The 25784-nt window shown below is 38.2% G+C and overlaps 1 protein-coding gene across 8 annotated transcripts in view; it reads right to left on the bottom strand.

Annotated features, from left to right (window-relative positions):
• Nucleotides 1-24952, bottom strand: part of Tprg1 (tumor protein p63 regulated 1) — a 207995-nt gene extending 183043 nt beyond the window's left edge. For 2 of the 8 annotated variants that reach the window (XM_076867491.2, XM_076867497.2), the window contains exons 1-2: nucleotides 24585-24946; nucleotides 11956-12032 (exon numbers count right to left, since the gene is read on the bottom strand). Coding sequence is in view for 3 of the 8 variants with exons in the window: in XM_076867499.2 (XP_076723614.1) it covers nucleotides 4113-4220; nucleotides 24585-24587 (111 nt within the window). In the remaining 5 variants the exon portion in view is untranslated. Of the gene's footprint in view, nucleotides 1-4112; nucleotides 4221-11955; nucleotides 12033-24584 lie in introns of those variants that run through there. The other 6 variants (XM_076867493.2, XM_076867499.2, XM_076867489.2 and 3 more) reach the window with 6 other exon arrangements.
• Between the last annotated feature and the right edge of the window lie 832 nt (nucleotides 24953-25784).

Raw genomic sequence — 25784 nt, 5'->3', positions numbered from 1 at the left:
AACCCAAAAGAAAGAAGAAAACTTTCCCAAGGTTATAAGCTAGTTTGTAGTTGTAGTTTGTGACTCTAGAATACAGGATTTCCTTCCTCATCCCACATTATTATCATAAAGGAAATTTGAAAACCATACGGAAACCAGTTGTTTGAAAATAAGTGTACTTCTTTATGTAGTTGCCTAGAAATTAATCAAATGAATAAAATCTACTGTGATTCCCCAAGATTGGGAAATGAGAAGTAAATATTGAGAGTAAGCAAAAGCTAGAAAGATTAACCACTAAACGGAATGTAGGAAAGGTTAAACTGAACCACGTAAGGTCTCCTTGCAAGATCTACTGTTGCTTTGGTAGAAACTTCCTTTAACTTTGAGGCCAGTGAACTCAATGTTAGGATTTCTTCAACATAGGTTATTCTCAGCAAAGATGGGTCTAGTCTCTGACATTATTCATCCATTCAAGAAATATTTATTTGACTCTGTGCTGATTGCTGACCTTCCCAAATTAAATTCAAAAAATGTTTCAGTAGTTTGGTTTCATGGAGGAATAAATATGGATCACTAATTATAGCACTGACCATAAAATAATTGTTTATAGTTTCCTCATATGTATAATAGGAAGAAGTTTGCTTCCTGTTGTCAAGATTATTAATACATTAATTAATTAATAAAGAGAGCTAGAGCTATAGGTATATATCCCTTTGTTCTACAAAAAAAAAAACTTATAAGAAGCATATATACATGAAACAAATAAATGAAGTCCTTTGCTTGCAAGGGTCCAGGAGAACAAAGAGTAATCCAAACCCTCTTGGTCATCCCTGCCCACAGCCATTTGCAGGACAGTGACAGCAAAGTATGGAGTGACTGTCATAATTCATCCTATTGGAAAGAGCTCTTGCCACCCCTCTGGGCTCAATTGCATTTTTTGCCCTGCTTCTCTCTAAGCCATCATGTTCTACTGCCATTAAAAATTTTCTCTTCCTGCCCCAGCCCCAATCTAAGGATCCTTGAAGATGGCACCATGTCTTGCTCTATGTACGAGCTCCACAGCTTTCCCAAACTGGTACACTTGGATGCACTAGACCATATTTGTTCATGTGGCCTAAGTAAATGTGCCAGTGTGTGAGTAAATTCACAATAAGTATTTTAAGATGGGAATATTTTTTAAAAAGCCAAATAATCAGAACAAACACAACTAGTAAAGACAATCCTCTTTTGCATTATTTGAATTGCATTTCAAAATCTAAACATCATAGGGTGAAATTTCTATTTTGCAAACGGAGGAGATGCCAATCCTGCCAGACCTGCCAATGCCTGTAAGCAAGAGTCTGAGAGGGACCCGGAAGTATATTTCCCAGGCACATGCCCAGTCTAGGGAGAACTGCTCCTGTCAACTTGATCAGTCAAATCTTCCTGACTACCAGAGGTCAAGGGCACAGGCAGCAAACCCTTTCTGTACTTGCTTAGGCCAAGGAGAGGCTTGACAGAGTGCCAGAAAGCACAATGAATGTTTCACCTTACAAATGCTGAGGAGACAACATGTTCCTTTTAGCATTAATTGCTTCATTCAGAAGAAGCCATTTAAAATCTGAGTCTGGTCTTTTTCCTTGATGAGCAATTTCGGGCTGCCTACCAAAGCTTTTGTTTGTTGGGAGAAGAGAGGAAGAGCAAGCATTTTGTTAAGGCATTTTAATTTTCATATTTAATGAAACAGATTGGGTAGCAGGTTCCTTTGATTTTATTTCTCTGTTCCCTGAATACCTTCTTGTATATTACATATTCTGCTGGAGCTTCCTGCAAGAACTTTTCTACATTTCACAAGTTAGGGCTGTCAAATGTTATCCACTGAATCAAATATATTTCTTGTGCCAATATTCAGTTATTATTATTGTAACAGACCAATCATAAATCTCAAAGCCGGAGAGAAAGGGAACATGTACTGATGTTTCCCCATATTCTCTTGAGCACATAAAATTATATAACTCTCTGAAGCCTTCTTTTTATTGCCGCATCGAAAATGCTCTGCATTCTTTGCAGGATAAATTTTTTCAAGGGGTTGTTTCTTTTCAGGAAGGGAAAATTAATCAATCCACCAGAAATTTCATTTGTTTTTTTTTCAATTAACGAAAATGCAGAGAGAAACACACTGGACTGAAGTCAGGAGGCAAACTTGCTCATCTCAGCCATTATTTCTTACAGTGTTTTCTTTTTCTCTCTCTTCTTCCTGATAAAAGAGGAGAGCACCTTTGTCTGTTTTTCAAACAAAACTAGAACAGTGCCCAGTACATATAAAAGTTCAATCAATATTTGTAGAATCAATGTATACGATGATCCAACTACTTGACTGGATTTTTCTGGGCCTTGATTTCTTCGTTTGTTAAAAAACAAAAAGGATTGATAATATGTGTTTCTGCCTCACCTCATTAATGTTAAGATCAAAAGAAAGAAATGATGGCTTTGAGAAATTACCCAGTTGCTCACAAAATTAAAGAAACAGCACCATCAGTAATAGCAGCACTGAACTTGTGTGACCTTGGCTGTACGGTTTTAATTCTCTGGGTGTTCCTTTTTTCAAACACAGAAGGGCTGAATTGGACTAGATGACCTCTAATCTGCTTTCCAGCTCAAACTCAGATCTTTAAACTGGCCAACACATACTCATTTAGTACCCCCTCTATGCAAAAGACTTTTCTAGGAAGAAACTCTGTGAAGAATCATCCAAGAGATTTCAAAGATAAATAAAACCCAATAAACTTTCTAAAACACTTTGTCCTGATCATATTTTGAAATTTAAAAGCAAGTCATTAAGAAAAAGCATAGGAAGATGTGAAAACCAGATTTCACAAGAAAAGTCTTTCGGGAAAATAAAAAAATTGAGTTAGTTTTTGGTATGCATCTTGCGGAGATCATTCTGACCTTCCGAACTGCTTGTGTAACAAACTTGGATTTGACATTTGGTGCTGGCTTTTACAATCTACCTAATGAGAAAAGTTTTTAAGAAGAGTGAGAGCATGCTGCATTAACAAAAAAAATTCAGGAAAATGTAGATGTTGCAAGCAGCATAAATATCCTACTGTGATTTAAACAAAGTACTTCACGTGAAAATGCGGACAATTCAAGGCAATTTCAGGCACAAATAGAATAAACTTTACAGCTCTGGGAATTCATTGACTCAGAAAGCCAGAAGATTTTCTCCAGAATTCAGCTGAAGGAACCAATCCATTAACAATTTTAAACGGTATGTAGGCAGTAGATACCACAGGGAATTAAACATGTAAGACAAATATTTTATCCTTGACCATATTTGTATATTTATAAAATCACCCATAATAGAAGATTAAATCGTCTTCCAACATAACACATTGAAATTTAACCTCATAACTGTTGATCCTTATACCTGCTCTTCTTCATTAGGCTCATTTTGAAAAACTCCATCTCAATTTACCACCTTTCCCTATATTTTTTATTAGTACATTATAATAGAGCCAGATGCAATGGCACATGCCTGTACTTTTAGCAGCTCAGGAGGCTGAGACAGGAGGATCAAGAGTTCAAAGCCAGCCTCAAAGCTAAGCAACTCAGTGAGATCCTGTCTCTAAATAAAAAAATACAAAATAGGGCTGGGAATGTGACTCAGTGGTTAAGTGCCCCTGAGTTCAATCCCTGGTACCAATAATAATAATAATCTTACATAATGGTGGAATTTGTTGTTACATATTACATATACACACAAAACAACAAGAAAATTTGGCCAATATCATCTGCCAGTGTTTCCCCTTTGCCTACCTGCATCCCTCTCCTTGGTCCCTTTCCTCTACTCTACTAATCTCCCTTTGATTTTCCTGAGACACCCCACAACTTTCTTTTCTCTTTTCCTCTTTAATTTTCACATATGAGAGAAAACATATGACCCTTCTCCTTCTGAGTTTGGCTTATTTCTCTTATCATAATGTTCTCAAGTTCCATCCATTTTCCTATAAATAACATAATTTCATTTTTCTTAATGGCTGAATAAAACTCCATTGTGTGTATATACCACATTTTCTTTGTCCCTTCAACCACTGATGGACATCTAGGCTGGTTCCATTCTTAAAAAAAAAAAAAAAAAAAAAAAAAGTCACCTTGATTCCAACTCCCACACTTCCTTTGTCCAGTGAATTATCAAGCCCTCCAGAAGGAAGAGTGTACTTGTTGGGGTGAATGAGGCTCCGCTTCAAGAACAAACATCTCTGGAAATACCGTAAAATAGATATTTATTTAGCAAAATAGATATTTATTTCTTGATCATATTATATTCCTGTATAGACTGGTTCTACTCAGTGGTTCTTCTAAGCCATGAAATCAAGAACTCAGTTTTGCTTCTGCTTTTTAGCTAATAAAAGTAAAGAATAGGTGAGACATTTTTAAAGGCCAAGCTTAGATGTGGCTTACATGTCTTCTACTCATTCTATTGGCCAAAACTCAGTCACATAAAACTTCATCCTTAACCTAACCTCAGGGGTCTGAGGGATGTCACTTTCATGTGAATGCAAACTAAACTGCCCCACCTACCTTTCTCATAGCACTTGTCGCACAATCTGAAAAGAACAATTTATTTTTTAACTGATGTTTCTCTAACTGTAAACTCCTGGACACTAGCACTTACTTGATGTAATTATGGTCATACCTTCACCATCTAAAGCTGTTTAAATCCCCCAAACCATATTTGTTCAATGAATGAATAAATGAGGGAAAATAGCAGCTAAATCTTTGGAGTAATTAAAACAGGGAAACCAAAGAGTATGGGCAACTGATAGTAACCACACTGAAGAATTTCATGGGCATGAAAATAAGAAAGCTTCACGCTGGGTGCAGCGGTGCCCACCTGTATTCTCAGAGGCTCTGAAGGCTGAGGTAGGAGGATCGTGAGTTTGAAATCAGTCTCAGCAAAATGTGAGGCACTAAGCAACTCAGTGAGACTCTGTCTCTAAATAAAATACAAAATACAGCTGGGGGTGTGGCTCAGTGGTTGAGTGCCTCTGAGTTCAATCCCCAAGTAAAACCCCCCCACCAAAAAAAAAAAAAAAAGAAAAGAAAGAAAGAAAAGATAAGAAGAAAGCTTCAGAATAATTAGTTTGGAAAGAGAGGTAACTTTTAAGTCAGACTTGAATGTCCCTTTGTTTCATCCAGAAAAGAACTTGTTCTGGTCACTCAACTTACATGCACATGCTCAATACTCGGAACACCTATAAGTGTTTCATGCAGTTCTTACAGCACTGAATACATAATCGTGGGTCACAGTTGCCTTCATTTTTATGGCTTTTCCTACAAGATGAGATCTTACAGATCAAACCTGCCTGTCTCTCAATAGACTTTCCCATGTTTAGTTCACTGCTGTAAACTCAGTAGGACTACTTAATTTGTAATGCACTTGTTGTACCTTATAAATATGCTTGATTAAAAGTACAGATACAAAATACTGCACAATTTTATATGTGACATAAACAGAATTTTATGTCTTTAAAATATACCTTGTGTGTCCAGGTTGATTCAAATCCTGTTTGAAGTTCTCTGGTTTTTGTCTATCTCCATTTCATAGTATTGTTTAGGAATACCAAAGACAAATAGCTTATAGAGCAAAAAGTAAATACATGACTTTGGGGAAATCCTTACTCCTGTGTCTTTATTTTTCTCCTTTAGAAACTGAAGATAACAACTTCTCTCTTGGCTAAATCTCAAGGTGGAATGAAAACAAAACTTAATATTGTTTATTATCACACTTGCAATATGGGAAAGATTTTAAAATATTTTTATGATCTCTAATGCATGCCACCTGGAGGCAGATTGGCAGTTTCTCTTGAAGGAAGAGACCAACTGCCTCTTCAGGGTGATATAACTCCCTCTTTCAGGACATGGGTTGTTGCAATAAACCAACCCATCGATCTGTGTATCCTCCTGGGACCCAGTTAAACATTTCAGCCTTTGCCTATAAGATTTGCAAAAGAACAGTAGTTCATACTATGCTCTAGAAAAAAAAATCCTCTTGTTATTCTAAATTATTTCCATTCACCTCATCCAATATATGGGGATAATGAGATCAAATGTTAGATTAAAAGAAATTCTAAAAACTGCCACATTAAATATTGCAGTTTTAAACAATCAGAACTTCATCTCACAACCAAATTCTCTAGAACAAATTAAGAACCAAACATAAATGCTCTTTCCCATTTTGTTATGTTCCAAAAAACAAAATCTTCCCTAATAATTTTCTCTTTCATGGGCACCAAAGTATCATATGCAGGACCTGTTTCCTGTATCACCCCAGCCTGAGCTCTCCTTCAGTGGAATAGGAGCAAATCCTAAAAATACCTTCCCAATTACACCAATCCAATCAAGCCTCTCTCATGCCCTACTAGTAAAAGGAACCAGGAAGTCAGTAGATAAAAGATATGGCAATGCCTGCTTCATGCCCTCAAAATATTACAGAAAGAAAAAAAAAAAAAACACAAATTCTGTCTCTAGATCAGTTCTTCTGCTCAAAAGTATGCTCCTAGATTTCAAGGTCTGAAATACAAGAGACACACACAGCTGTTACTAAGACCCAGGCAGATGGCCAGGATATCTGAGGGAAGGACAGTGGAGAGAAAGAAACAGTATCCACATCCTTGAGCCTTGTGTGCCAGTGTCTTTGTCCAGAATCGACAACTTGGAACTTAAATGTGGGAGAGTGAAATACTTTGCCATTAGATTATTTTAAACAAGGAGGTTTACCATAATTGCAGGTGGGGAAAATTCACATGGGCATCATCTCAATGTCTCTTCAAAGAGCAACTTTCTAGCCTTTTTAACAGTTTAGAGATTTCAATAGTGGCAGCCCCAGTCATCAGACCATTCTTGGTGGTTTTTTTCCACGCCACATATTAAACTTCTAAGCATTTCCAGCCCCACAGTGAGCCCCTGTTGCAGACTGTATTAAGAATAGCACGGTCTTCGTGCCCTCTTTTAGTTAGGCATTCTTAGCAGAGTAGTTATTGCTACTACCTTTAGCAGACAATGATATTTGCAGTTTGTGACAGCTTTACAGCAGCTTTACTTACCCACTAATTCAGGAAATCCTCCAAAGTGAAACTTATGAGTTTTGTGTTTTCCAGTTGTATTTATTAGCAATCAAATTTTATCTGTCCACAAATCTTGGTGCTGGATATTTACAATTTAAACATGTTGCTCCAATAGAACAATATACATATACACCCACCTGGGCACCTTTTCTTATTTTTTAACTTACTGTATTTCACTTCAGTACACCTCTGTTTGAGGCACAGTTGATGATTTCCCACAGGTGTCAAGGGTTCCCACTCATCTCTTAGGCACTTGGCCACTTACTCATGGAGAGCTGTAGATTCCATCTCCAGTGCCTGCTCATCTGTTAGCGTGGCCTCCCTCAAGTGGATGATGTGCTATGCCACAGTACATGAGAACTGGCTTCCCCAATGGCATTCCTTTTAAGGGGCCAGATGATGTTACCCAGAACATAATGGTCCCAACTCCCCACAATAAGAAATTGACTATGGAGTGACAGGTGGTGGGAAGGAGCTGGGAAGTAAATTCCTCTCCTCCTTCCAGATATGACCCACAGGACTGATTTCTTAATTGACATGTTGTCCAGCACCTTACATCTGTTTGCTCTCTTTTCCTCTTTGCCCTCTTGGTCCTTACTCTCACTACCCTGAATTTGTACTTCCCAAGAAATTATTTGTAATAAATTTTACCTCAGGTGAAGGTAACAAGACCATTTAAACTAGAAAAAAGAGATTTCCTGAAGGCAAAGTTTGAGATTTTGGACAAGGAACAAATAAAGATGAAAGGCAGGGAGGATGCCGATAAATCTAACTTGTCTTTGAGAGGTTATTTTTTTTTTTTGTATTTTTTGTTATTTTCATTTTTAATTGAGGTAAAATATACCTGACATAAAATGTATCATTTTTATTACTTCTTAAATGCACATTCCAGTGATGTGAAGGACATAACATTGTTGTATATCCCATCCCCATAATTATTTTCTTCTTGAAAACGGAAACTCCCCCCTCATTGCACAGCTTCCATGATTCCCCCATCCCCTATCCACCACCATTCTGTTGGTTTTTTTGGGGGGTTTCTTTTTTAGTTTTATTGACTTTGTGTTTTTTAAATACACGACAGCAGAATGCATTACAGTTCTTATTACACATATACAGTACAATTTTTCATATCTTTGTATATAGAGCATGTTCACGCCAATTCATGCCTATGTACATGTACTTTATTCTATTCTGAGTACCTCACACAGAGCAATCATTCAGTACTCGTTTCTTTGACTGGCTTATTTCACTTACAATAAAGTCCTCAAAATCTGTTCATGTTGTAGTGCATGTCAGAATTTTCTTCCTTTTGTGCTGAATGCTACTGTATTATACATATATATCATATAGCATTTATTGAGTCACCTATCAATGGACATAATGGCTGTTTCCACCTTAGGGCTGTTGTGAATAATGCTGCTATTTACATAGATATATAAATATCTCTGTGAGACCTTGCTTTCAATTATTTCAATTCCTAAAGAGGAATTGCTGAGTCATATAGTAATACTATATTCAAATTTTTGAGGAATTGCCATACAATTTTCCATAGAAGTTATGACATTTTACATTTATACCAATAGTTTACGAGCATTCCAATTTCTCCAAATTCTTGCCAGCACTTGTTATTTTCTGTTTTTTTGACAGGAGTCATTCTAATACAGGGATAATATGGTATCATACCATGGCTTTGATTTACTTTTCCTGAAGAAATATCTGAAGGAATTTTTGAAGGAGTTTTTAAAGGAATTTTTCAGTTGTTAGTAGATTAAAAGGGGTAACAAGGCCAAGGAAGTCTCATAAAGGAAAAGAGATGATAAGATTCAGACTTTCTCCTTGGCTTCTCCTTGGCCCTAGAGCTAAATATAATTCCAAATAAGCCAGAGAGAAACCTAATTTAGACAAGCTGAACTAAAGTTAACTGCTAACACCTAATGCAATTCAGAGGCCAGGTCTCATTCACTGCAACTTCATGGAACTTAGTTTTAGAGCCCAAGCCTATGATCCTGGTGGAAGACAAACTACACTGGAGTTGTCTGTCAATCACTAATTCTTTAAAGGCACAACTGCATAGGACCAATCTGGGCCAAGATGAGTTACAGAGGTCCATTCCAGTAAAAAATTCATCTGCATGGATAAAACAGAATGCACTGGCTATCATCAAGGTACAATATCAAAATGAGGCCGGCCCTACACAAGTATCAAAGCCTATACCTATTTCCCTAGCCATTGTAGAAGGCTCATTTTCTCCTGGAGTTCAGCCTCTAAATATAAGCACTTGGGACTGTGTTTCAAAGACCCTAGTCCATGCATCAATAGGTTCGTGTTTATGTAGAAGATAGTAAATAGCACTTTTCCCTCCTCTCAAGTTATAATCCATTTGGGGATAACACAGGAATCAGTGAAGGTCAAAAAAAGCAGTTTTACTACATAGAAAAAGGATTCTACCCTCTTCTCAGTTTCATGCTCCAGTCCCTGAATTAAATAGACACCCTGCCTTATGCAAGGAGGGTCAATACAACCACAGACTCCTCCCTGGCAGAGCACAGGTGTGTCCTGGGATCACACCTCTCCAAGAGTGGGAGAAATAGAAACACAATAGTTGCTCTTTTCTTTACTTATACAAAAATAGAAAGTTCTACTTTATATATGAAAGAAAGACAGAATTCACCGTGCATCTTACTCTGTCACAGCTACAGTGTACCTGGTCCTGTAGTAGTTGAGATTTTCTAGGAGTCTTGTAGTTCCTCAGGGATATAACCAAAGAAGCCAACTATCCATCTAATTGACTCTCATCTATCTAGGCTTCCTATCATCCACGGATTTTGTTTTTAATTCTGTGGGTGACAGAAATCAAGGATTATACAAAGTGGAAAATGAAACACTGGGCTCCTTCTCAACGGCATAGGCCCAGACTACATCTAGTATCATCACCATTTTCCTTTTCTTTCCAACTACTGATCAGATTCTAACTTGGAAAAACTCAGGTGGTGGGGAAGTTCTTACCTTATGTGTCATTCATGGAATAAAATCAATTTTCTGAATTCTCCAGATTTTGATTCTGGTTACTTAGAGAAGAAATTCAGAATTAAAACAAACCTGCATATTGTTTTCTCAAACCATCGTCTTTGCCTTTGGCTTTCAAGAGCTTCAGCTTATTTGGAATTTGTACTTTTTGTTCTCTCTATATCATCTTTACCTGAAATGCCATCTATAAAAATTTCTCCCTAGTGCCTGAATAATTGGCAAAAAGCTCTGGGAAGCATAATGAAGACAGACAGACAAACACACACACACACACACACACACATCCCTCTCTCACTGTAGTCTCTCCAAACACTATTTTGATGCATGTAGAAATAAGACGAGAAATCTCTAAATAACAACATTTGTGAAATTTTTATTAAACATTTTAAAAATTATGCACTATCTTTAAAATCAACACATACTGAAGTATTGTTTAAAATAAAATGTAGTGCTATCTCTTAATCAGGTTGTTAATAAAAAGAAATTATCTAGATTTCATGAGGCATTGTATCTTCACCTCTAAAACTGATCATACTGTTTAAAATTTTTGAGGGTATTAAAGATTCCCTGACCATATACGATGTAGGTGCCTGGCACTAAATCTTGCCCAGCAAATTAGTTTTCTTTCACTCCATATTCAATAAAGTCTGCCCTCGAGCTGGTGCCATTGGAGAACTACTTATCCTCAAAACTCTCCACAGTAAAATTATCTATGTAGAAGCTTCCCTATGCAAGTAAAGCTTTTTTGGTACTTAAGCTGCCTGCCAGATAGGGTGAATATTTTTAACAGAAAATTAAATGTGTGGATCTTCTTTTCATCATGAAAAGTAATTTTTAACAAGAACTACCAATTCTACACAAATTCCTCAAGAATTACAAGAGGGATTGCTTTCCAACTAAATTTATAAGGCCAGTTTAACCCTGATATCAAAGTCCAATGGAAAGAAGAAAAGAAGGAAGGAATGAAGGAAGGAAGGAAGGAAGAAGACAGAGAGATAAGAGACAGAAAGTTATGGACCAATGTTGCTCATGAACACAGATGGAAAAATTTCCAAAGTACTAGCATAGAATCCAATAGCATATAAAAAGTATAGTATATTATAACCAAGTGGAATTGATCCCCAAATTTTAAGGCAAGTACAACACTTAACATATAAGTTAATATGATTTATCATATCATCAGCACAAAGAGGAAAAATCAACTGATCATCTCAGTAGACACAGAAAAGTCTTTGACAAAAAAATAGGACATTCATTCCTGATTAAAACCTCCAGAAAACTAGGACTAAATGGGAACTTACATGACCTGATAAAGGCCACCCCAAAAGAGCAAGGGTCACATCATATTTAATGGATAAAGACTGAAAACTTTCCTTCTAAGATCAGGAACAACACAAGGATGTCTGTCCCCAGCATTTTTCAGTGTTATACAGAAAATTTAAACCATTGCAACAAACAAACAAAAAAGGCATTTAAAATGAAGGATAAATAAATCATTTCTATTCACATGTACCATGATAGGCAAAAGAGAAAAATCTCAAATATATATACCATAGAAAAACTAGTAGGTCTAATAAGTGAGTTTAGCAAGGGCAGAGGCTATATGGTCAATCATATTTCTGTATATTAACAATAACTTAGAAATTAAAACTTTAAAAGTATTATTTGCAATAGCACCAAAAGCCTGTAATACTTATATATAAATCCTACAAAGTATCTATAAGACTTTTATATTGAAAACTACAAAATACCAATGAAGGAATTTTAAAAAATACCTAAATAATGAAGATACATGTTATGTTTTTGGAGCCAATGATTCAACACTGTTTATATGACTTACCCCCAAATTCACCTACAGATTCAAGGCAATTTCAGGCAAAATCGTAGTAGAATTTCTTCTTTTAAGAAATTTATGAGCTGCGTCAAAAATCAGAAAGAGAAGACAAAGTTGGAAGATTATACTACCCAATTTCCAGACTTACCATGAAGTTATAATTGTCAAAACCATTGATACGAGAGGCAGGTTAGATATACAGGTCAATGGAAAATAGGGAGAGTCCAGAAACAAACCCACACTTGATCAATGGAGTTTCAATACAGGTTCAAAGGCAATTCAATAAAGAAAAGGCAGACTATTTAACAAATACTGAAACAGTTGGGTTTCTGTTTGGAAAAAAGAAGAAGAAGGAGAAGGAGAAGGAGAAGGAGAGGAGAAGGAGAAGGAGAAGGAGAAGGAGAAGGAGAAGGAGAAGGAGAACCACCTAAAGCCTTACCTTGTACCTTCACAAAATTTAGCTCAATATGGATCATAGACCCAAAATTTCTATGTACAAACTATAAAACTCCTAGGAAAAAGAGGTGGGGGAGCTTTTTAATTTTGGAACAAAGAGTTCTTAGCTATGGATACTAAAAGTCTGAGTCCATAAAGAAAATTCTATAAGTATCTTACACTTTATCAAATAGATGAACTTTTGCTCTTCAAAAAACACTGATAGGAATAATACAAGGCAGAGCCTGAGAGGCAATGTTTTCAGATAATACATCTCATTAGAGACTCAGAGCCAGTTTACTTAAGGTACTCTAAAACTGCAATAATTACAATAAAAAATATAAAGTTGGCAAAATATTTGAATTGATAATTCATTGTAAACATTGAAATGGTAAATAATTCAGATTAATTAAACCCACAATGTTATATCATTCCATACTTAGAACAATTATTTTTACTTTTGAAACAGGATCTTGCTTTGTTGCTCAAGCTTGTCTCAAACTCATGCCTTAGCCACCCACGTACTGGGAGTACAGGCTCCCTTCACTATACCCAAAGAATAACTAATATTTTTTAAATGACAGTACAAAGTGGAGCAACTAGAACTCCTCTTGTATTGCTGATGCAAATACAAAGTGTTACAGCCGACTTGGAAATCTGTTTGGCAATATCTAAGGAAGTTAAACACGCGCCACACAATGCAGCAATCCCACTCCTAGGTGTTTTCCTAAGTGAAATGAAAACCTGTCTTCACACAAAATCCTGCATGTTAACATTTATAGCAGCTTTATTTGCAACCCCAAAAAGCTGAAAACAACTGTGGTACATGCAATCAAATACTGCTCAGGAATAAGAAGGAACAAACTGTTGATACATGCAACAACATGGATAGATCTCAGATGCATTTTTCTAAGAGCAAGAAGCCAGACTCAAAAAACTTTCTAAGTATGATTTGCAAGACATTTTTTCAAAGCCAAAACTATTGGAACAAAAACAGATCAATGGTTGCCAGGGGAGAGAGATTAACCACACAGTAATACTGGGGATCTGGGGGAAGTGAGAGAACTATTCTTTATCTTAACTATAGTGGTGGTAATTTTAAGACTAAATGTTGGCCAACACCACAGAATTGTGCATTGGATTTTACTGAACGTAAATTTTATGCTAATATATAAGAAAGAAAAATCATTCTTGATTGTAAGCAGCCACACTTCTCAGTCCACACCTTGTATGTATTTTGCTCATTTATTTTCTATAATTTGATGTAACTTTTTTTTCCCCAATGTTCCTATTCTGCTGGGTTGGTAGACAAACTTATCTTCAACCCCTTCTGAGAATTCTCTCCACCTCTTCTTCCATTTATGCCATTATACTATGCAAATCTGGAGCTATAATCAGAAGCCCACACCAATGGCTGCATTCATTGCCCTAGGCTGCATTATACCTGCACAGTTTTTTGTTTTCAGGTTACTCTAAAGAAAGGGAAATTTTTCTTATGAAAACGTTACATATTGATCTTCACATTGTGAAAATCCAGGTACCAGACAATCATTTCCTCTTGAGGATTTTGATGCTGATCCATGAGCACAGCTGAAAGCAGAGGCAGAATTCTTTCTGAACCACTGAGCTCTCTCGTTCATCTACTCATTTATTCTACCTCCTGCCTGTCTCTCCCTCTTCCCTGCTCTCTCTCCTTGGTTTCCCACACAGCCCAGAGGAGTTCTCTGCTCTCTCCTCTCCTTGCTTCTGGTCAAAATACTTTGTCTATATCCTTAAATACCAACTTTGTACCCTCTCCACAAAACTCTCTAAGATCCCCTAAGGGCTTAGGTTTTTTCATGACGAATGTCAGAAACAAGCATGCCATTTCTAATTTCAGCCCTCTCGCTGCCTCCCTGCGGCACTTGAGTACAGAGTTAACTACAGGGGTGCAGAGAGAATGAAGCAAGATGGAAACAAGAGAGAAAAGAACAGGTTAATATCTTAAAATATAACTCCACCTCACCTGGATAAAATAGTTTAATCATCCCACATTTATTGGTGTTTCCTTTACAGGTAGATGAAAACCTGTGAGCAAACTCTCCCATTTCATGAGTTACCATAAATGTTGTTTTTTTTTTATTTGATGTTGTAAAAATTTTGTCATTATGTTATGAAATTATGATATTCTCCAGAAAGCAGAAACAGAAAGAATTCTTAGGGTAAGAAATGATGTGTGAACCAAGTGAAAAAGAATGTGCATAAAAAATCATACTCAGAAAGGTTAGGGGCCTATCAGCATTCTGTACAGTTGTTCGGAAGCAAAGAAAACGCAAAACAGATTCTAAAAAATAAAATTTATGGAAACTTTGCTGCCAAACGTTGTAAAAGAATAATCAGTAGAAAAGAGTAATTAATTCACACATTACATGTTCTCCCTTTTTAGTCCTCGCCAATGGCAATCATGTACTTTTGAGAGGGACATCTGGAAACCGAAGTGGCTTAAAACATTGTCTTTCTAGCAAGCAGCTAGCCAGGAATCTCCATGTTCTACAAGCTGCTTGTTCCTGCCTCCAGCCCCAAATGGAGCCGGCCTGCCTTCCCACCAGACAGGCTAAACAATGGCAGATTGGTTTCCAGTGCAGAGCATAGTCTCCAGATGTCCATGGTTCCGGAATGCTTGGGCACACTCTTCAGACACAAACGAAGCTCTGTATTCCGCTAGCCAGCATCCTACTGGCCTATTAAAGGAACCACACCCAATGGGACAAGCACCCAGCCTGGTTTACCCCTGGGGTCACATAGTAGTAGTGAGGTGAAAGCTCCCCCATGACACAAGTATTCAAGCAGCAAATATGTAACTTTAAAGGGTATATTGCAGAGGGACTCAAGGGAACTCTAAAATATCCTATATAGTCACTTACTACCCACTTGACATTAGGATTCTAAGAGATTACCCTTTTCCAAGGAAGTGAAAACATATACTCCATTATGAGAAATTTATATACCAAAGCAAATCAAAACCTGGCTGATACCATAGACAGATGAAAACAAATCATGAAATATTCAGGAAATATATATCCTGAGAGATAAAGTGTAGATATGCCACAAATTGGGGAATGTTTTAAGAGTTATATATCAGTTCAGTTAAATGCTTGTAGTAAAATATACGACGTTTCCTTTAATGCTGGTTTGTGCTGTATGATTGTATTGAAATTTGATTATTTTCTGCATGCAGGTGAATCAACACTGACCTTACCAACTTGAAATACTGAAAGGTCAGTGTGATTCTGTGGAAGAACAAAAGCTAATATGTAGAATTTCTACAAGAGAATGACAGCTGTCTTGCTTTCAGGTCTATATGTTATTGCAAAGGTGATGGTGAATAAATGAGATGAATCAATAGGGAAAAAAAAGCTATAATTTGTAATTGACATGTTATAAAGCAAAAGGTATGTTTTAGAAAATTTGTATTTTTATTTTATGTTTTTTATTTTGGGGAAGGGTGTAGCAGGGATTAAACTCAGGGACACTCAACCACTGGTCCACATCCCCAGCCCTATTTTGTATTTTATTTAGAGACAGGGTCTCACTGAGTTGCTTAGTATCACACTTTTGCTGAGGCTTTGAACTCATGATTCTCCTGCCTCAGCCTCTCAAGCCACTGGAATTATAGGCATGCACCACTGTGCACAAGAATTTTTATTTTTCTAAGCCACTGGTGTGACAAAAATTAGTATTTTCATTTTGACCAATTTCTTGCATAATAAAATTAATTAATTATTTAGATAAAGAAATTTTTTTCTACTTTTAAGCAATATACATTACATAGAGCCTGTCTGAAGTCCTGAGGAACTCAAAAAGTATTAAATCAATGAGATTAGAGCCCAGAACTGCTCTAAAAATTAAAGTCTATATTTTTAAAAAGTCAGGAGATTATATTTTACTTAGATCCTTCCAGAAAACAGAAATTACTGTTGTTGGAAATTAAAACATATCACATTATACACACTTAAATTATTTCTAAAAGAGAATCCTCATCTTTATTTTTAAAAAATTATTACTGAGTGAGCACTAGACTAAGATTTGTAACCAATCCCTGCTCTGACTGCAACTTCATACACTGCCAGCTTCATCTCCTCCCTTCTCTGGGCCTTAGATTCACCAGGTGGAAATTGGGACAGGAGTAATTACCGTTCTGCCATAGTTTGGATCTTTCATATCCCACAAGGCCCATGTGTGATGTGTTTGGTCCTCAGGTTGGCACTATTAGAAGGTGGTGAAGACTTTAAGAGATTGAGTCCAGTGATGAGTTTTAGGTTACTGGACTGCTCTCTCTAGGGGATTATGGGACCCTGGCTCTTTCTCTTCCAGGCTTTTGGCCATGAGGCGAAGGCTTCCACTGACATGGGCTCTCACCAAGAGGCCTTCCCACAGGCCTAAAAGCAACAAGCTAACCACCTGTGAGTAGAAATTCCAAAACAGGGAGCCGAAACAAAACTTCACTCTTTTAACTTGAATCTCTCATATAATCTGTTACAGAAATGAAAAGCTAACAGATAAACTTTCCTTCCTTAAAATAACAGGGACATGCAAACTCTGAATACCATCAGGCCACATACAAATTTTAGCTGGGAAGAAAGAAAACCATGTACTGTACTAATTATTCACTCATTCAGTTATTCATTCAAGAAATAGTATCTGAACACCCATCACAAACCAGACTCTCTGCTAGGCACAAGAAATTCCACAGGAAACAATATAGTCAGAACTACAATCTTCCTAGATATTACAGTTTATTGGAGATGACAGGGACTAAATAAACACATCAATTAACACATCATTTAAAATGTGTTTTTTGACATAAGGAAAAATGAAAGGCAGGTTGAATAATTGTGATGGGTGACCCAATTTAGATTAGGACTGGGTTGCAGGGAGGGGTGAAAGAATTAAAGAAAAGATTCTCAAAGATTTGAAGTATGAGGAGCTGGTGAGTACAAAACTTGAAAGGAAGGAGTCACAGAGTATATTAGAACAGGAAAAAGCTCATGAGAAGGGCTGGAGGTAAAAAAGCTTGGCATCTTCAAGGCAATAGAAGGTCAGGGTGGCTGTTGCTGCCATCATCATGATCTTGTACTACTTTTGTGGATAGACCAGGACAATAGTGAATATTAAAATACTAATTTTTACTGGGTTTAACTTTCTATCATAAATAAACGTATCTGTTATGGTATAGAAAAGCTCATGTGTGAGACAATGCAAGACGGTTTAGAGCAGAAATGATTGGGTTGTGAGAATCTTAATGATTTAATCCCCTGATGGGATTAACTGGGTGGTAACTGAAGGCAGGTAGAGAACGGCTGGAGGAGGTAGATCACTGGGACATGACTTTGGTATCTGGCTAGTGGAGTCTCTGCTCTCTGATTATCATGTGAGCCACTTCCTTCTACCACACTCTTCAGTTGTGATGTTCAGCCCCACCTCAAGCCCTGAAATGGAACCAGCTGTCTATGGACCAAGACCTCTGAAACCCTGAGACCCCAAATAAACTATTCCTCCTCTACAATTCTTCTGGTTGGGACTTTATTCACAGCAGTAGAAAAGCTGACTAAAACAATTTCCAATTTAGACAGTCTCTAAATCCAAAGCAAGTTCCTGATCCCTATATTTTTGGTAATCATTATGCCTAAGGAAAATTTTGAGCAACATTTGTTTTTTTAGACTCAAAGAAAAGATCAGTTTGTTAAATTAAATATATTAAAAAGAAAATCGATAGACCAGAGTCTATTCTGAGAAAGGTGGACTCAAAGTGGACTCAAAACTAACAGTTGCCAATCCAAAAAAACCAAATGCCAAATGTTTTCTTTGATATAAGGAGGCTGATTCATAGTGGGATAGGGAGCAGGGGCATGGGAGGAATAGACAAACTGTAGATAGGGCAGAGGGGTAGGAGGGGAAGGGAGAGAACATGGGATAATTAATGATGGTGGAATGTGATGATCATTATTATCCAAGTACTGGTATGAACACACGAATTGGTGTGAATATACTATGTATACAACCAGAAAATAATTATGCTCTATATATGTAATAAGAATTGTAATGCATTCCGCTGTCATACATAAAACAAAACAAAACTAACAGTTACAGTTCCTAAGGTTGTTGGGGATGGAAAAAGAAAATGAAGGTGACACTATTGGCCCCTACTCAAGATGTCAAATGGAGAACAGAGATTATAGTCTCTCTAATGACCACAAGAGGGGCTTACTGTGGTTAAAGTTTAAAGGAGGGCAACTTGTTCCACAATGTATAAGAAAGAACTGGGTAAGAGTAGGAGATATCTAATTTGGCAGGGTAAAGAAATGGCATTTCACTAGAAGTCATAAATAAGCCATATATTTAAGTACATAATAGATTTCCCTTTAGGGACACCTGGAGAGGATTCAGATGCTTTTCAGGACCTATGCAATAGGTCACCTTTGAGGTCTCTTCCAGCCCTGGGACACACCATTTCTCAACAGAAAGATTGAAAACACGATTCTCAGTAAAAGGAAAGTTTCATTTCCCAAGAGTTAGACATTTAGAATACTGAAACTATGACCAGGAGTGGGTATCTTTAATAACACTAGCATTAGCATCAGAGAGTAGTAGAGTTTGAAAACTACAGATGGTTCCTACATACCAGTTATCCATGGAGAACAACTCATGAGAAATCTTCATTAGCATATCTTCTATGGGTCTAGAAGACAGCACTTAATAAAGGGATGAGGGTAGGAAATAAGAATTCCAGGTTTCTGGCTTGAGCTGAAATGCTCTGCATTAGATTTGGGGGAAAGTTGACCTGTAAATATTGAAAGCAGTTGGGGATGGGCCACAAAAGTTATAGAGCTAGATGATTAAGGAGTTATGCCCACAAATGATAATAGGGCAAAGGAATGTATTCTACAGAGTGTCCATAGGGAAAAAGTACAGTCAAGAAAATGACAGAATCGATACATTGGTTGTGTGTTGTGTGAGCTCTCTTCGCATGCAGGTAAGCTAGAGTTTTACTCACGAAATTGTAAAACATTAAACCAGAATTCCAGGTGTTCTTAACCTCAAGATAGTCTTCTGAGTGTACAAATATATAGTCTCTTAGAGGTACAAATGAGGGCTTTTTTCTGTGATGCCCTGGATTTTCCCTTAGAGAATGTGACAACTCAGCCTGAGCCAAGTGAGAGTACAGGATTATTATTTTTGTTGACTTAAGTAGGAGTAAGAGTTAAGATGGGGTACTGGAGATGTAGGTCAGTGATAGATCATGTTCTTTGCATGCACAAGGCTAGCGTCAAGATGAAACCTGGAGCTTGATACAGGTTTTGTGAGATAATCACGCTGATAGAATTTTAAAAGATAATCTGCTATGGTGACTTCTCCCTTAATTTTCCTCCCCAATTCCAACCCAGATGAGAGACTGAAAATTGAGACAGCACTTGCTAAGCCTCTATCATCTGCCAATCACTGTGCTAAGTGCTTTCTCCTTAACATAAGCCTGTGAGATAGATGGCATTCTCATCTCACAAAGGAAGAAGAAACTCGAGGAGGTTGATTTCTTTATTTCACTCACTCATTTACTGGGTCAATATACATCAGTTAATCATCTCCTAGGTGGCACTATGGAGGATATCTACCAGGAGCTACTATATAATACACCCATTACTTAGTCTCTAAGTCTTTTTCTGGAAATAGTACTCCTTTTCTATTTGCATCTATCCCTATCTCTAGCCTACCTATGGGTGTCACCAAAACTTCCCTTTTCTCACCTAATATTTATTCTTTGACCATGGCAATGGTAAACTTGCCAACTTAACAGAATTTGGGACTAAGAGAAAGTTCAGGATAAGGTCTTATCAAAATGGCTGAGAATTGTACCATGAAAAACTAGGAACCATGGTGGGCTATTTTTGCCAGCAGGTGGGATTCCATCATGATGGGAAAACGTGAAGTTGACCCAGTGGATAACAGCTGAGACACAAAACAGACTGGATCCACGTGGCAGGCATCTCTCTTCTGCTTTCCCAAGGACTGGGTGTTCACCTCTTCATTAGGCTCCGTAAGTATACCTCAGTAGCCTTCAAAAATCGCCTCCTAAGAGGTCTGGGGATCCATGATAAAATTTTAATCAGAGAAGAATAGATATCATCTTATTCCTTTTCTTTTCTTGTTGTTTTTTTTAATATTCTCTCAGGGCAATTACAAGAATGGGCAGGAATTCCAGGTAGGAAGACAAAACAATTGTTCAGATGTGAAATGAAGAGGGTGTGACTTTAAGTGACAAAGTCACTTTATGCACTAAGATCATCAGATTACCCTTGGGTGGGGGCGAGAGAGAGAGAGAGAGAGAGAGAGAGAGAGAGAGAGAGAGAGAAGTCTTCACCTCCAGGGAAACTGGGTGGATAAGTGGGGATGATAATGTTTGTGGAATGGTGAGTTTGCTTAGTGCCTGCCGAGTGGGAGATACCTGCAGGACATCCAAGTGGAAATGTAGAGGACAGACAGGTGGTCAGGAAGGCAGATTGCCTTTTACATCCATCTGCTTACTATAGACAACCCTAGGAAATAGCACCATCACCACTCCCATTTCACAGATGAGAAAACTGTTTCGTTTTGCTTTGTTTTATAATAACCTGGCTGGTTGTTTTTGTTGTTGTTGTTGTTTTGTTTTTTTGTTTTTGTTTGTTTGTTTGTTTGTTGTTTATCCTCTAGCCTGAATTACAGAATTAGGTAGTAAGTGAATTTGGGAGCAGGTGACAAGGGCATTTCAAAAGAGTGGGTGGAAGAAAAGAAAGAAAAGTGAAGTTAGGAAACACCAACAACAAAGACTTCAAAGGAACAGAGAGAGTAGAGGTGTGGTAGTTACATCCCTGCTATGGAGCCAAAATATCCAAGTTCAAATTTTAACCTAGTAGCAGCTGCTTACTCTGAACAAGTCTTAGATACCCTTTTTCTTCAATATCCTCATCTGCTCATTGCTAATATTTATAACACCTATTTCCTAGGGTGATATGTAGCAACTAAGAAAAGATATGTAAAAAGCTGATCGTGTAGTATGGCAAATACTGAATATTCAAGAAATATATGCTATTATTATAAACTTGAAAAAGAAACAGAAAAAAAAGTTAATGGTAAAATAGGAAAAGTGGGAAATGGTACTGTCCTAGAAGCTAAAGAAAGATAAAACTTTACAAGGCAGGAAATACACCTTTCTTTCTAGGCATGGTGGTCCAGGCCAAGAGTCCCAATTACTCTAGAGGCTGAGGTGGGAGGATCACTGGAGCACATGAGTTCAGGACCAGCCTGGGCAACACAGTATTCCCAGATTCAAACAAAACAAAACACCTCTTTCTTTTAGAGAGGTCAATAAAGCAGGACCCACACAGTTCCATCTGGCTTACCCACTTCCAGGTCATATGTGGCATGGGCAAGGAGCAACCATACTGTGTCTGGGTGTGGAAAGAGTGAGGGGTGAAGAAATGCAGTCGATGGACACAAAGCTTCTCCTTAAGGGTTGGAATATGAAGGATGGAGGCTAAAGGAGATATCAGGGAGATGTGGTTTCTCTTTTTTCATGCAATGAAATTTTATTATCATTTGGAGTCACATATATCATAAGTGAAGCATGTTTTATATATATTTACATATTTAAAACATAGAACTTAATTAACTTTTAAAACAAAATTAGCTTGTTCTTTGTAATAATACATGCTAGTAACATGCATTTTGACATATTATACATACACGGAGCATAACTGCCCATTCTGGTGGTTGTACATGATGTGGAGTTTCACTGGTAGAGTATTCGTACATGAAAATAGGAAAATTATGGGACATGGTTTCATGATAACTGTGGAGTGCTGAGGTAAAAGGGATGGACAATTTTTTGTGTTGAAGGGGAAAAGCAAGTAGAGATCAGGAGGCTGAAGATGAAGGGGAAAGGACAACTCCTAAGCAAGAGGGAAGAAGGTTGAGAATGCATGAAGAAATCAGTCTGAAAGGCAGAGATACCTTTTCTGCCAATGAGATGCAAAAGAGATAAAGAATGGTTGCAGTAACAATTCTGATCACATCCACATCATCATGAAGCAATACATATGGTCCCTTATGGAGGGTGATACAGTCATGAAATAGAGTATCTTGCAAATAATCATCACACCTATTTCCTGGGGTGATATGTAACAACTCAGAAAAGATATGTAAAAAAGCTGATCGTGCAGTTGAGCCTTTAGAAAATTCTAAACGGTCTACTGTAGGAAATAGAAGAAGGAGAACTCTGGATAAAAGACTGTACAGGTGCCACTCTTTAGTCAGACCGAGGCTGAAACCTTCAGGACACACAATGTTGTGATTTTCCCCAGCTCCTTCGGTGGTCTACGTGCAAGAGCAGGAGAAAATGGACAATGAAAGTGACTCAGAAAATGCAATGGCCAAAGAAAAGGACTGAGAGTATAGGCAAGACAGCGATAACCTAGGCAGAACGGAGTTGAATAGGAGGAAAGAGAAGGGCTCTTAAGTGGAGGAAGATGAGCACAGATGGCCCAAGGAGTATAAAAGACATCAGAGAACTTGTGATGGAGGTGAGAGATGGAATGGTTTGTAGTCAAAAACTGAGATCCGGTTGTTTGTGGAAGTCAAAGAAAAGCCCTCCAGATAATGACAAAGGTAGGGCTTCCAGAAGTAGGGAGAACTACAAGACATATGCATAAATCCTCCACAAATATGGAGAAAGACAAGGGTTTCCTGACTGACAGTGGGAGGTTTGGCATATGGAAGAATTAGCAGTTTAACCAAATCTCATGTTTTTCAGAGAAGCAGGGAATCCCGGGAAGAAAAATATTTTGTGAACAGCAATGTGAGACAGAGGAAAAAAGTAACATTAATCTTACTTTAAGGTAAGATTTAAGAAACACATTAGGGCAGGCACAGTGGCCCATTCCTGTAATCCCAGTGGCTCAAGAGGCTGAGGCAGGATGATCGCAATTTCAAAGCCAGTCTCTGCCATTTAGCAAGGCCTTCAGCAACTTGGCAAGACCCTGTCTCAAAATTTAAAAAAATAAAAAGGGCTAGGGATGTGGCTCAGTGGAAAAGCACCCTTGCGTTCAATCCCTGGTACCAAGGGAGTAAAAAAAAAAAAAAAAAAGAAAAAAAAAATTACATCAGAAGTCCGCATAAGAAGACCTCCAGACAAAACAAGAAGTACCCCCTGGAGAAATGGGCTTACAGTTAGGGCAGAAGATAGGGAAATAACTTGATAAAGAGAAGAAAAATATGGGAGTTTGTTGACATTGATGGCCAAGATCCTAAAGCAGGATGCAAAACATAGGGATAGGATTCAAGGGGAAGGGAGAAGTGGTCAAATGCAAGAGGAGGCGGGGATGCGCCCAAAAGAACAGTAATGACCAAGGAAAGCTAGGATGTGAAACCTGGCAGAGAACATGGTCTTCAAATTTCCAAAAGAAACTTTGGAATAAATTTGTTTGGATGCTAGAAAACCATGATATTTGCTCAGAGCTCCAAACAGCATGTTGTGAAAATATGATGCCTCCAAAATAATCTTTTTTCTGAATGTGCTGGGCCAGATTTTTCTTTTACCAAAAACTTAACTCGTGGTGAAAGCCACAGTGACTCCACTGATGGAGGAAAAGGCCCAGATTTCTCTAGGTAGAGCCAAATGCGGCCCAAAGTGGTCAAGCAGACTGTACAAGTTCAAGGTCACACACTCAGTCAAGGATAAAGCTTCCAATCAAATCCTAATCTGATGAAGCCAGAGTTCTGAGCTCTCTGCTCCATTCTGCTTCTATATAAAGAGAACTATCAGTAAATATTCTAGCTATTTCTGGGCCCATTATAACAAGAAAATGAATTAATATTTGCAAAAGCAATAAACTTTGCAAGCAGAGACTCACTAATGTTACTAAATAATTCATTATGTGAGAGTTTGAGACCCAAACTAGAACCAAAATACGAAGTGCTGTGGACAGTGAGAGCCAAGACCCACACACAGTGATTTGGCAAGGACCCTTAGAGGAGGTAAGATTAAAGCTGACCCTTGAACAATGTGTTTCATTTTCCTGAAAGACACTGTTTCTCCAGATTCTCAGTCATACCCTTAGTGTCTTCATTTCAACAAAGCTGAAGTAATCTGGCCTTGAGTAGAGAGTAGAGGAAGGGTGGCCAGGACTTACCATGCCAGCTGAACCCAGGTGTGGGATGGCAGACAAAGATCCAACTACTTAACGTACAGTTGTCTTATTTTGGTGAAAATGCCCATCTCCAGTCCAGGCTCCTGGGGCCTGACCTCTTTTCCAAGTCTGCAATCAGCCTGCTGATTGGTCCTGACCTCCTCCTCCAGCTGGATCTTGTTTTGGACTTGGCTCCTTCTTCTCAGCTATTTCATTTCAGACCTCTGTTCCTGATTCTGAGAGTGAATGTAGCCAAGCCCCTTCCCACTGCCTGGGCCAAGGTATAGGGATTGTGTTTAGGCATCATGGACCTAGGTGAAACAAAATACAGGTGTCCATCATTGCCCTTCTGTTGGAGGCTTCACTTGGAAACAACGTAGCTTCCCAAAAGGGCTCAGGATTCAGAAGAACAGGACTACATAATCCAATGTGCAGCAACAAGGTGAAGAGAGACTTCAGAAAGATGGAAAAGAAGAGTATTGTTTTTCCAAATAGCACTGAAGGGCAATCCGGGTCTGACAGCAATAGCCCCTCCCCTTAGCACCCAAGGTCTTTCTTTCTATCTGGTGTGGTTGAGTCACTAAGGGGATCTATTAAACCTCACTTAATACATAGCTTTGATCCAGCCATGAGGCTCAGCCTGTATACAGCTACCAATCCACCCCTCCTGCCACAAAAACAAAAAAAACAGAAACTTTCTCCCAGATTTCTGTGTCACTGATTTAAGGGTGTGCCTCCACCTCCAGTAGCAAGCAACTTCCTGGAAGGCTGGGGGGGATGAAAAAAAGCAAGACTAATTGTCCCTGTTGCCCATTCCCATGCCCCCCTTTCTACCCACAACCCCTCCTACTCCCCAAGGAGTGCCATTTTGAAGCCAAAATCCACTTTGTCAGCACGTGACCCTGGAGAACCTCCAGAGCACATTTCATCTGGCACCAACATCTAGAGGTCACTGTGACCCAAAACTTCCTGCATTCTCAGGCTGGCCAGTGCCTGCCAAAGCCAGCCATGGCGGGGAATGGAGACCGCCACTTGGGGGCAGGGGAAGCTGACCAAGTGTGGTGTTGGCGGCTGGCCTGCTTGCCAGCAGACAGTAGCAATGGTTTTCCACTGCTGGCCATTCATTGGACTTGGCCAGCCTTGTGCCTTCCCCAGGACCAAGTCAACAAACTGAGACCAGAGGAGCAGCCGCTCTGGCATGCA

This window comes from Callospermophilus lateralis, chromosome 10 (genome assembly GCF_048772815.1).
Source record: "Callospermophilus lateralis isolate mCalLat2 chromosome 10, mCalLat2.hap1, whole genome shotgun sequence".
NCBI lineage: Eukaryota > Metazoa > Chordata > Mammalia > Rodentia > Sciuridae > Callospermophilus > Callospermophilus lateralis.
Note: the sequence above shows the minus strand (reverse complement) of the source record. Positions and strands in the feature narration are given on the sequence as shown.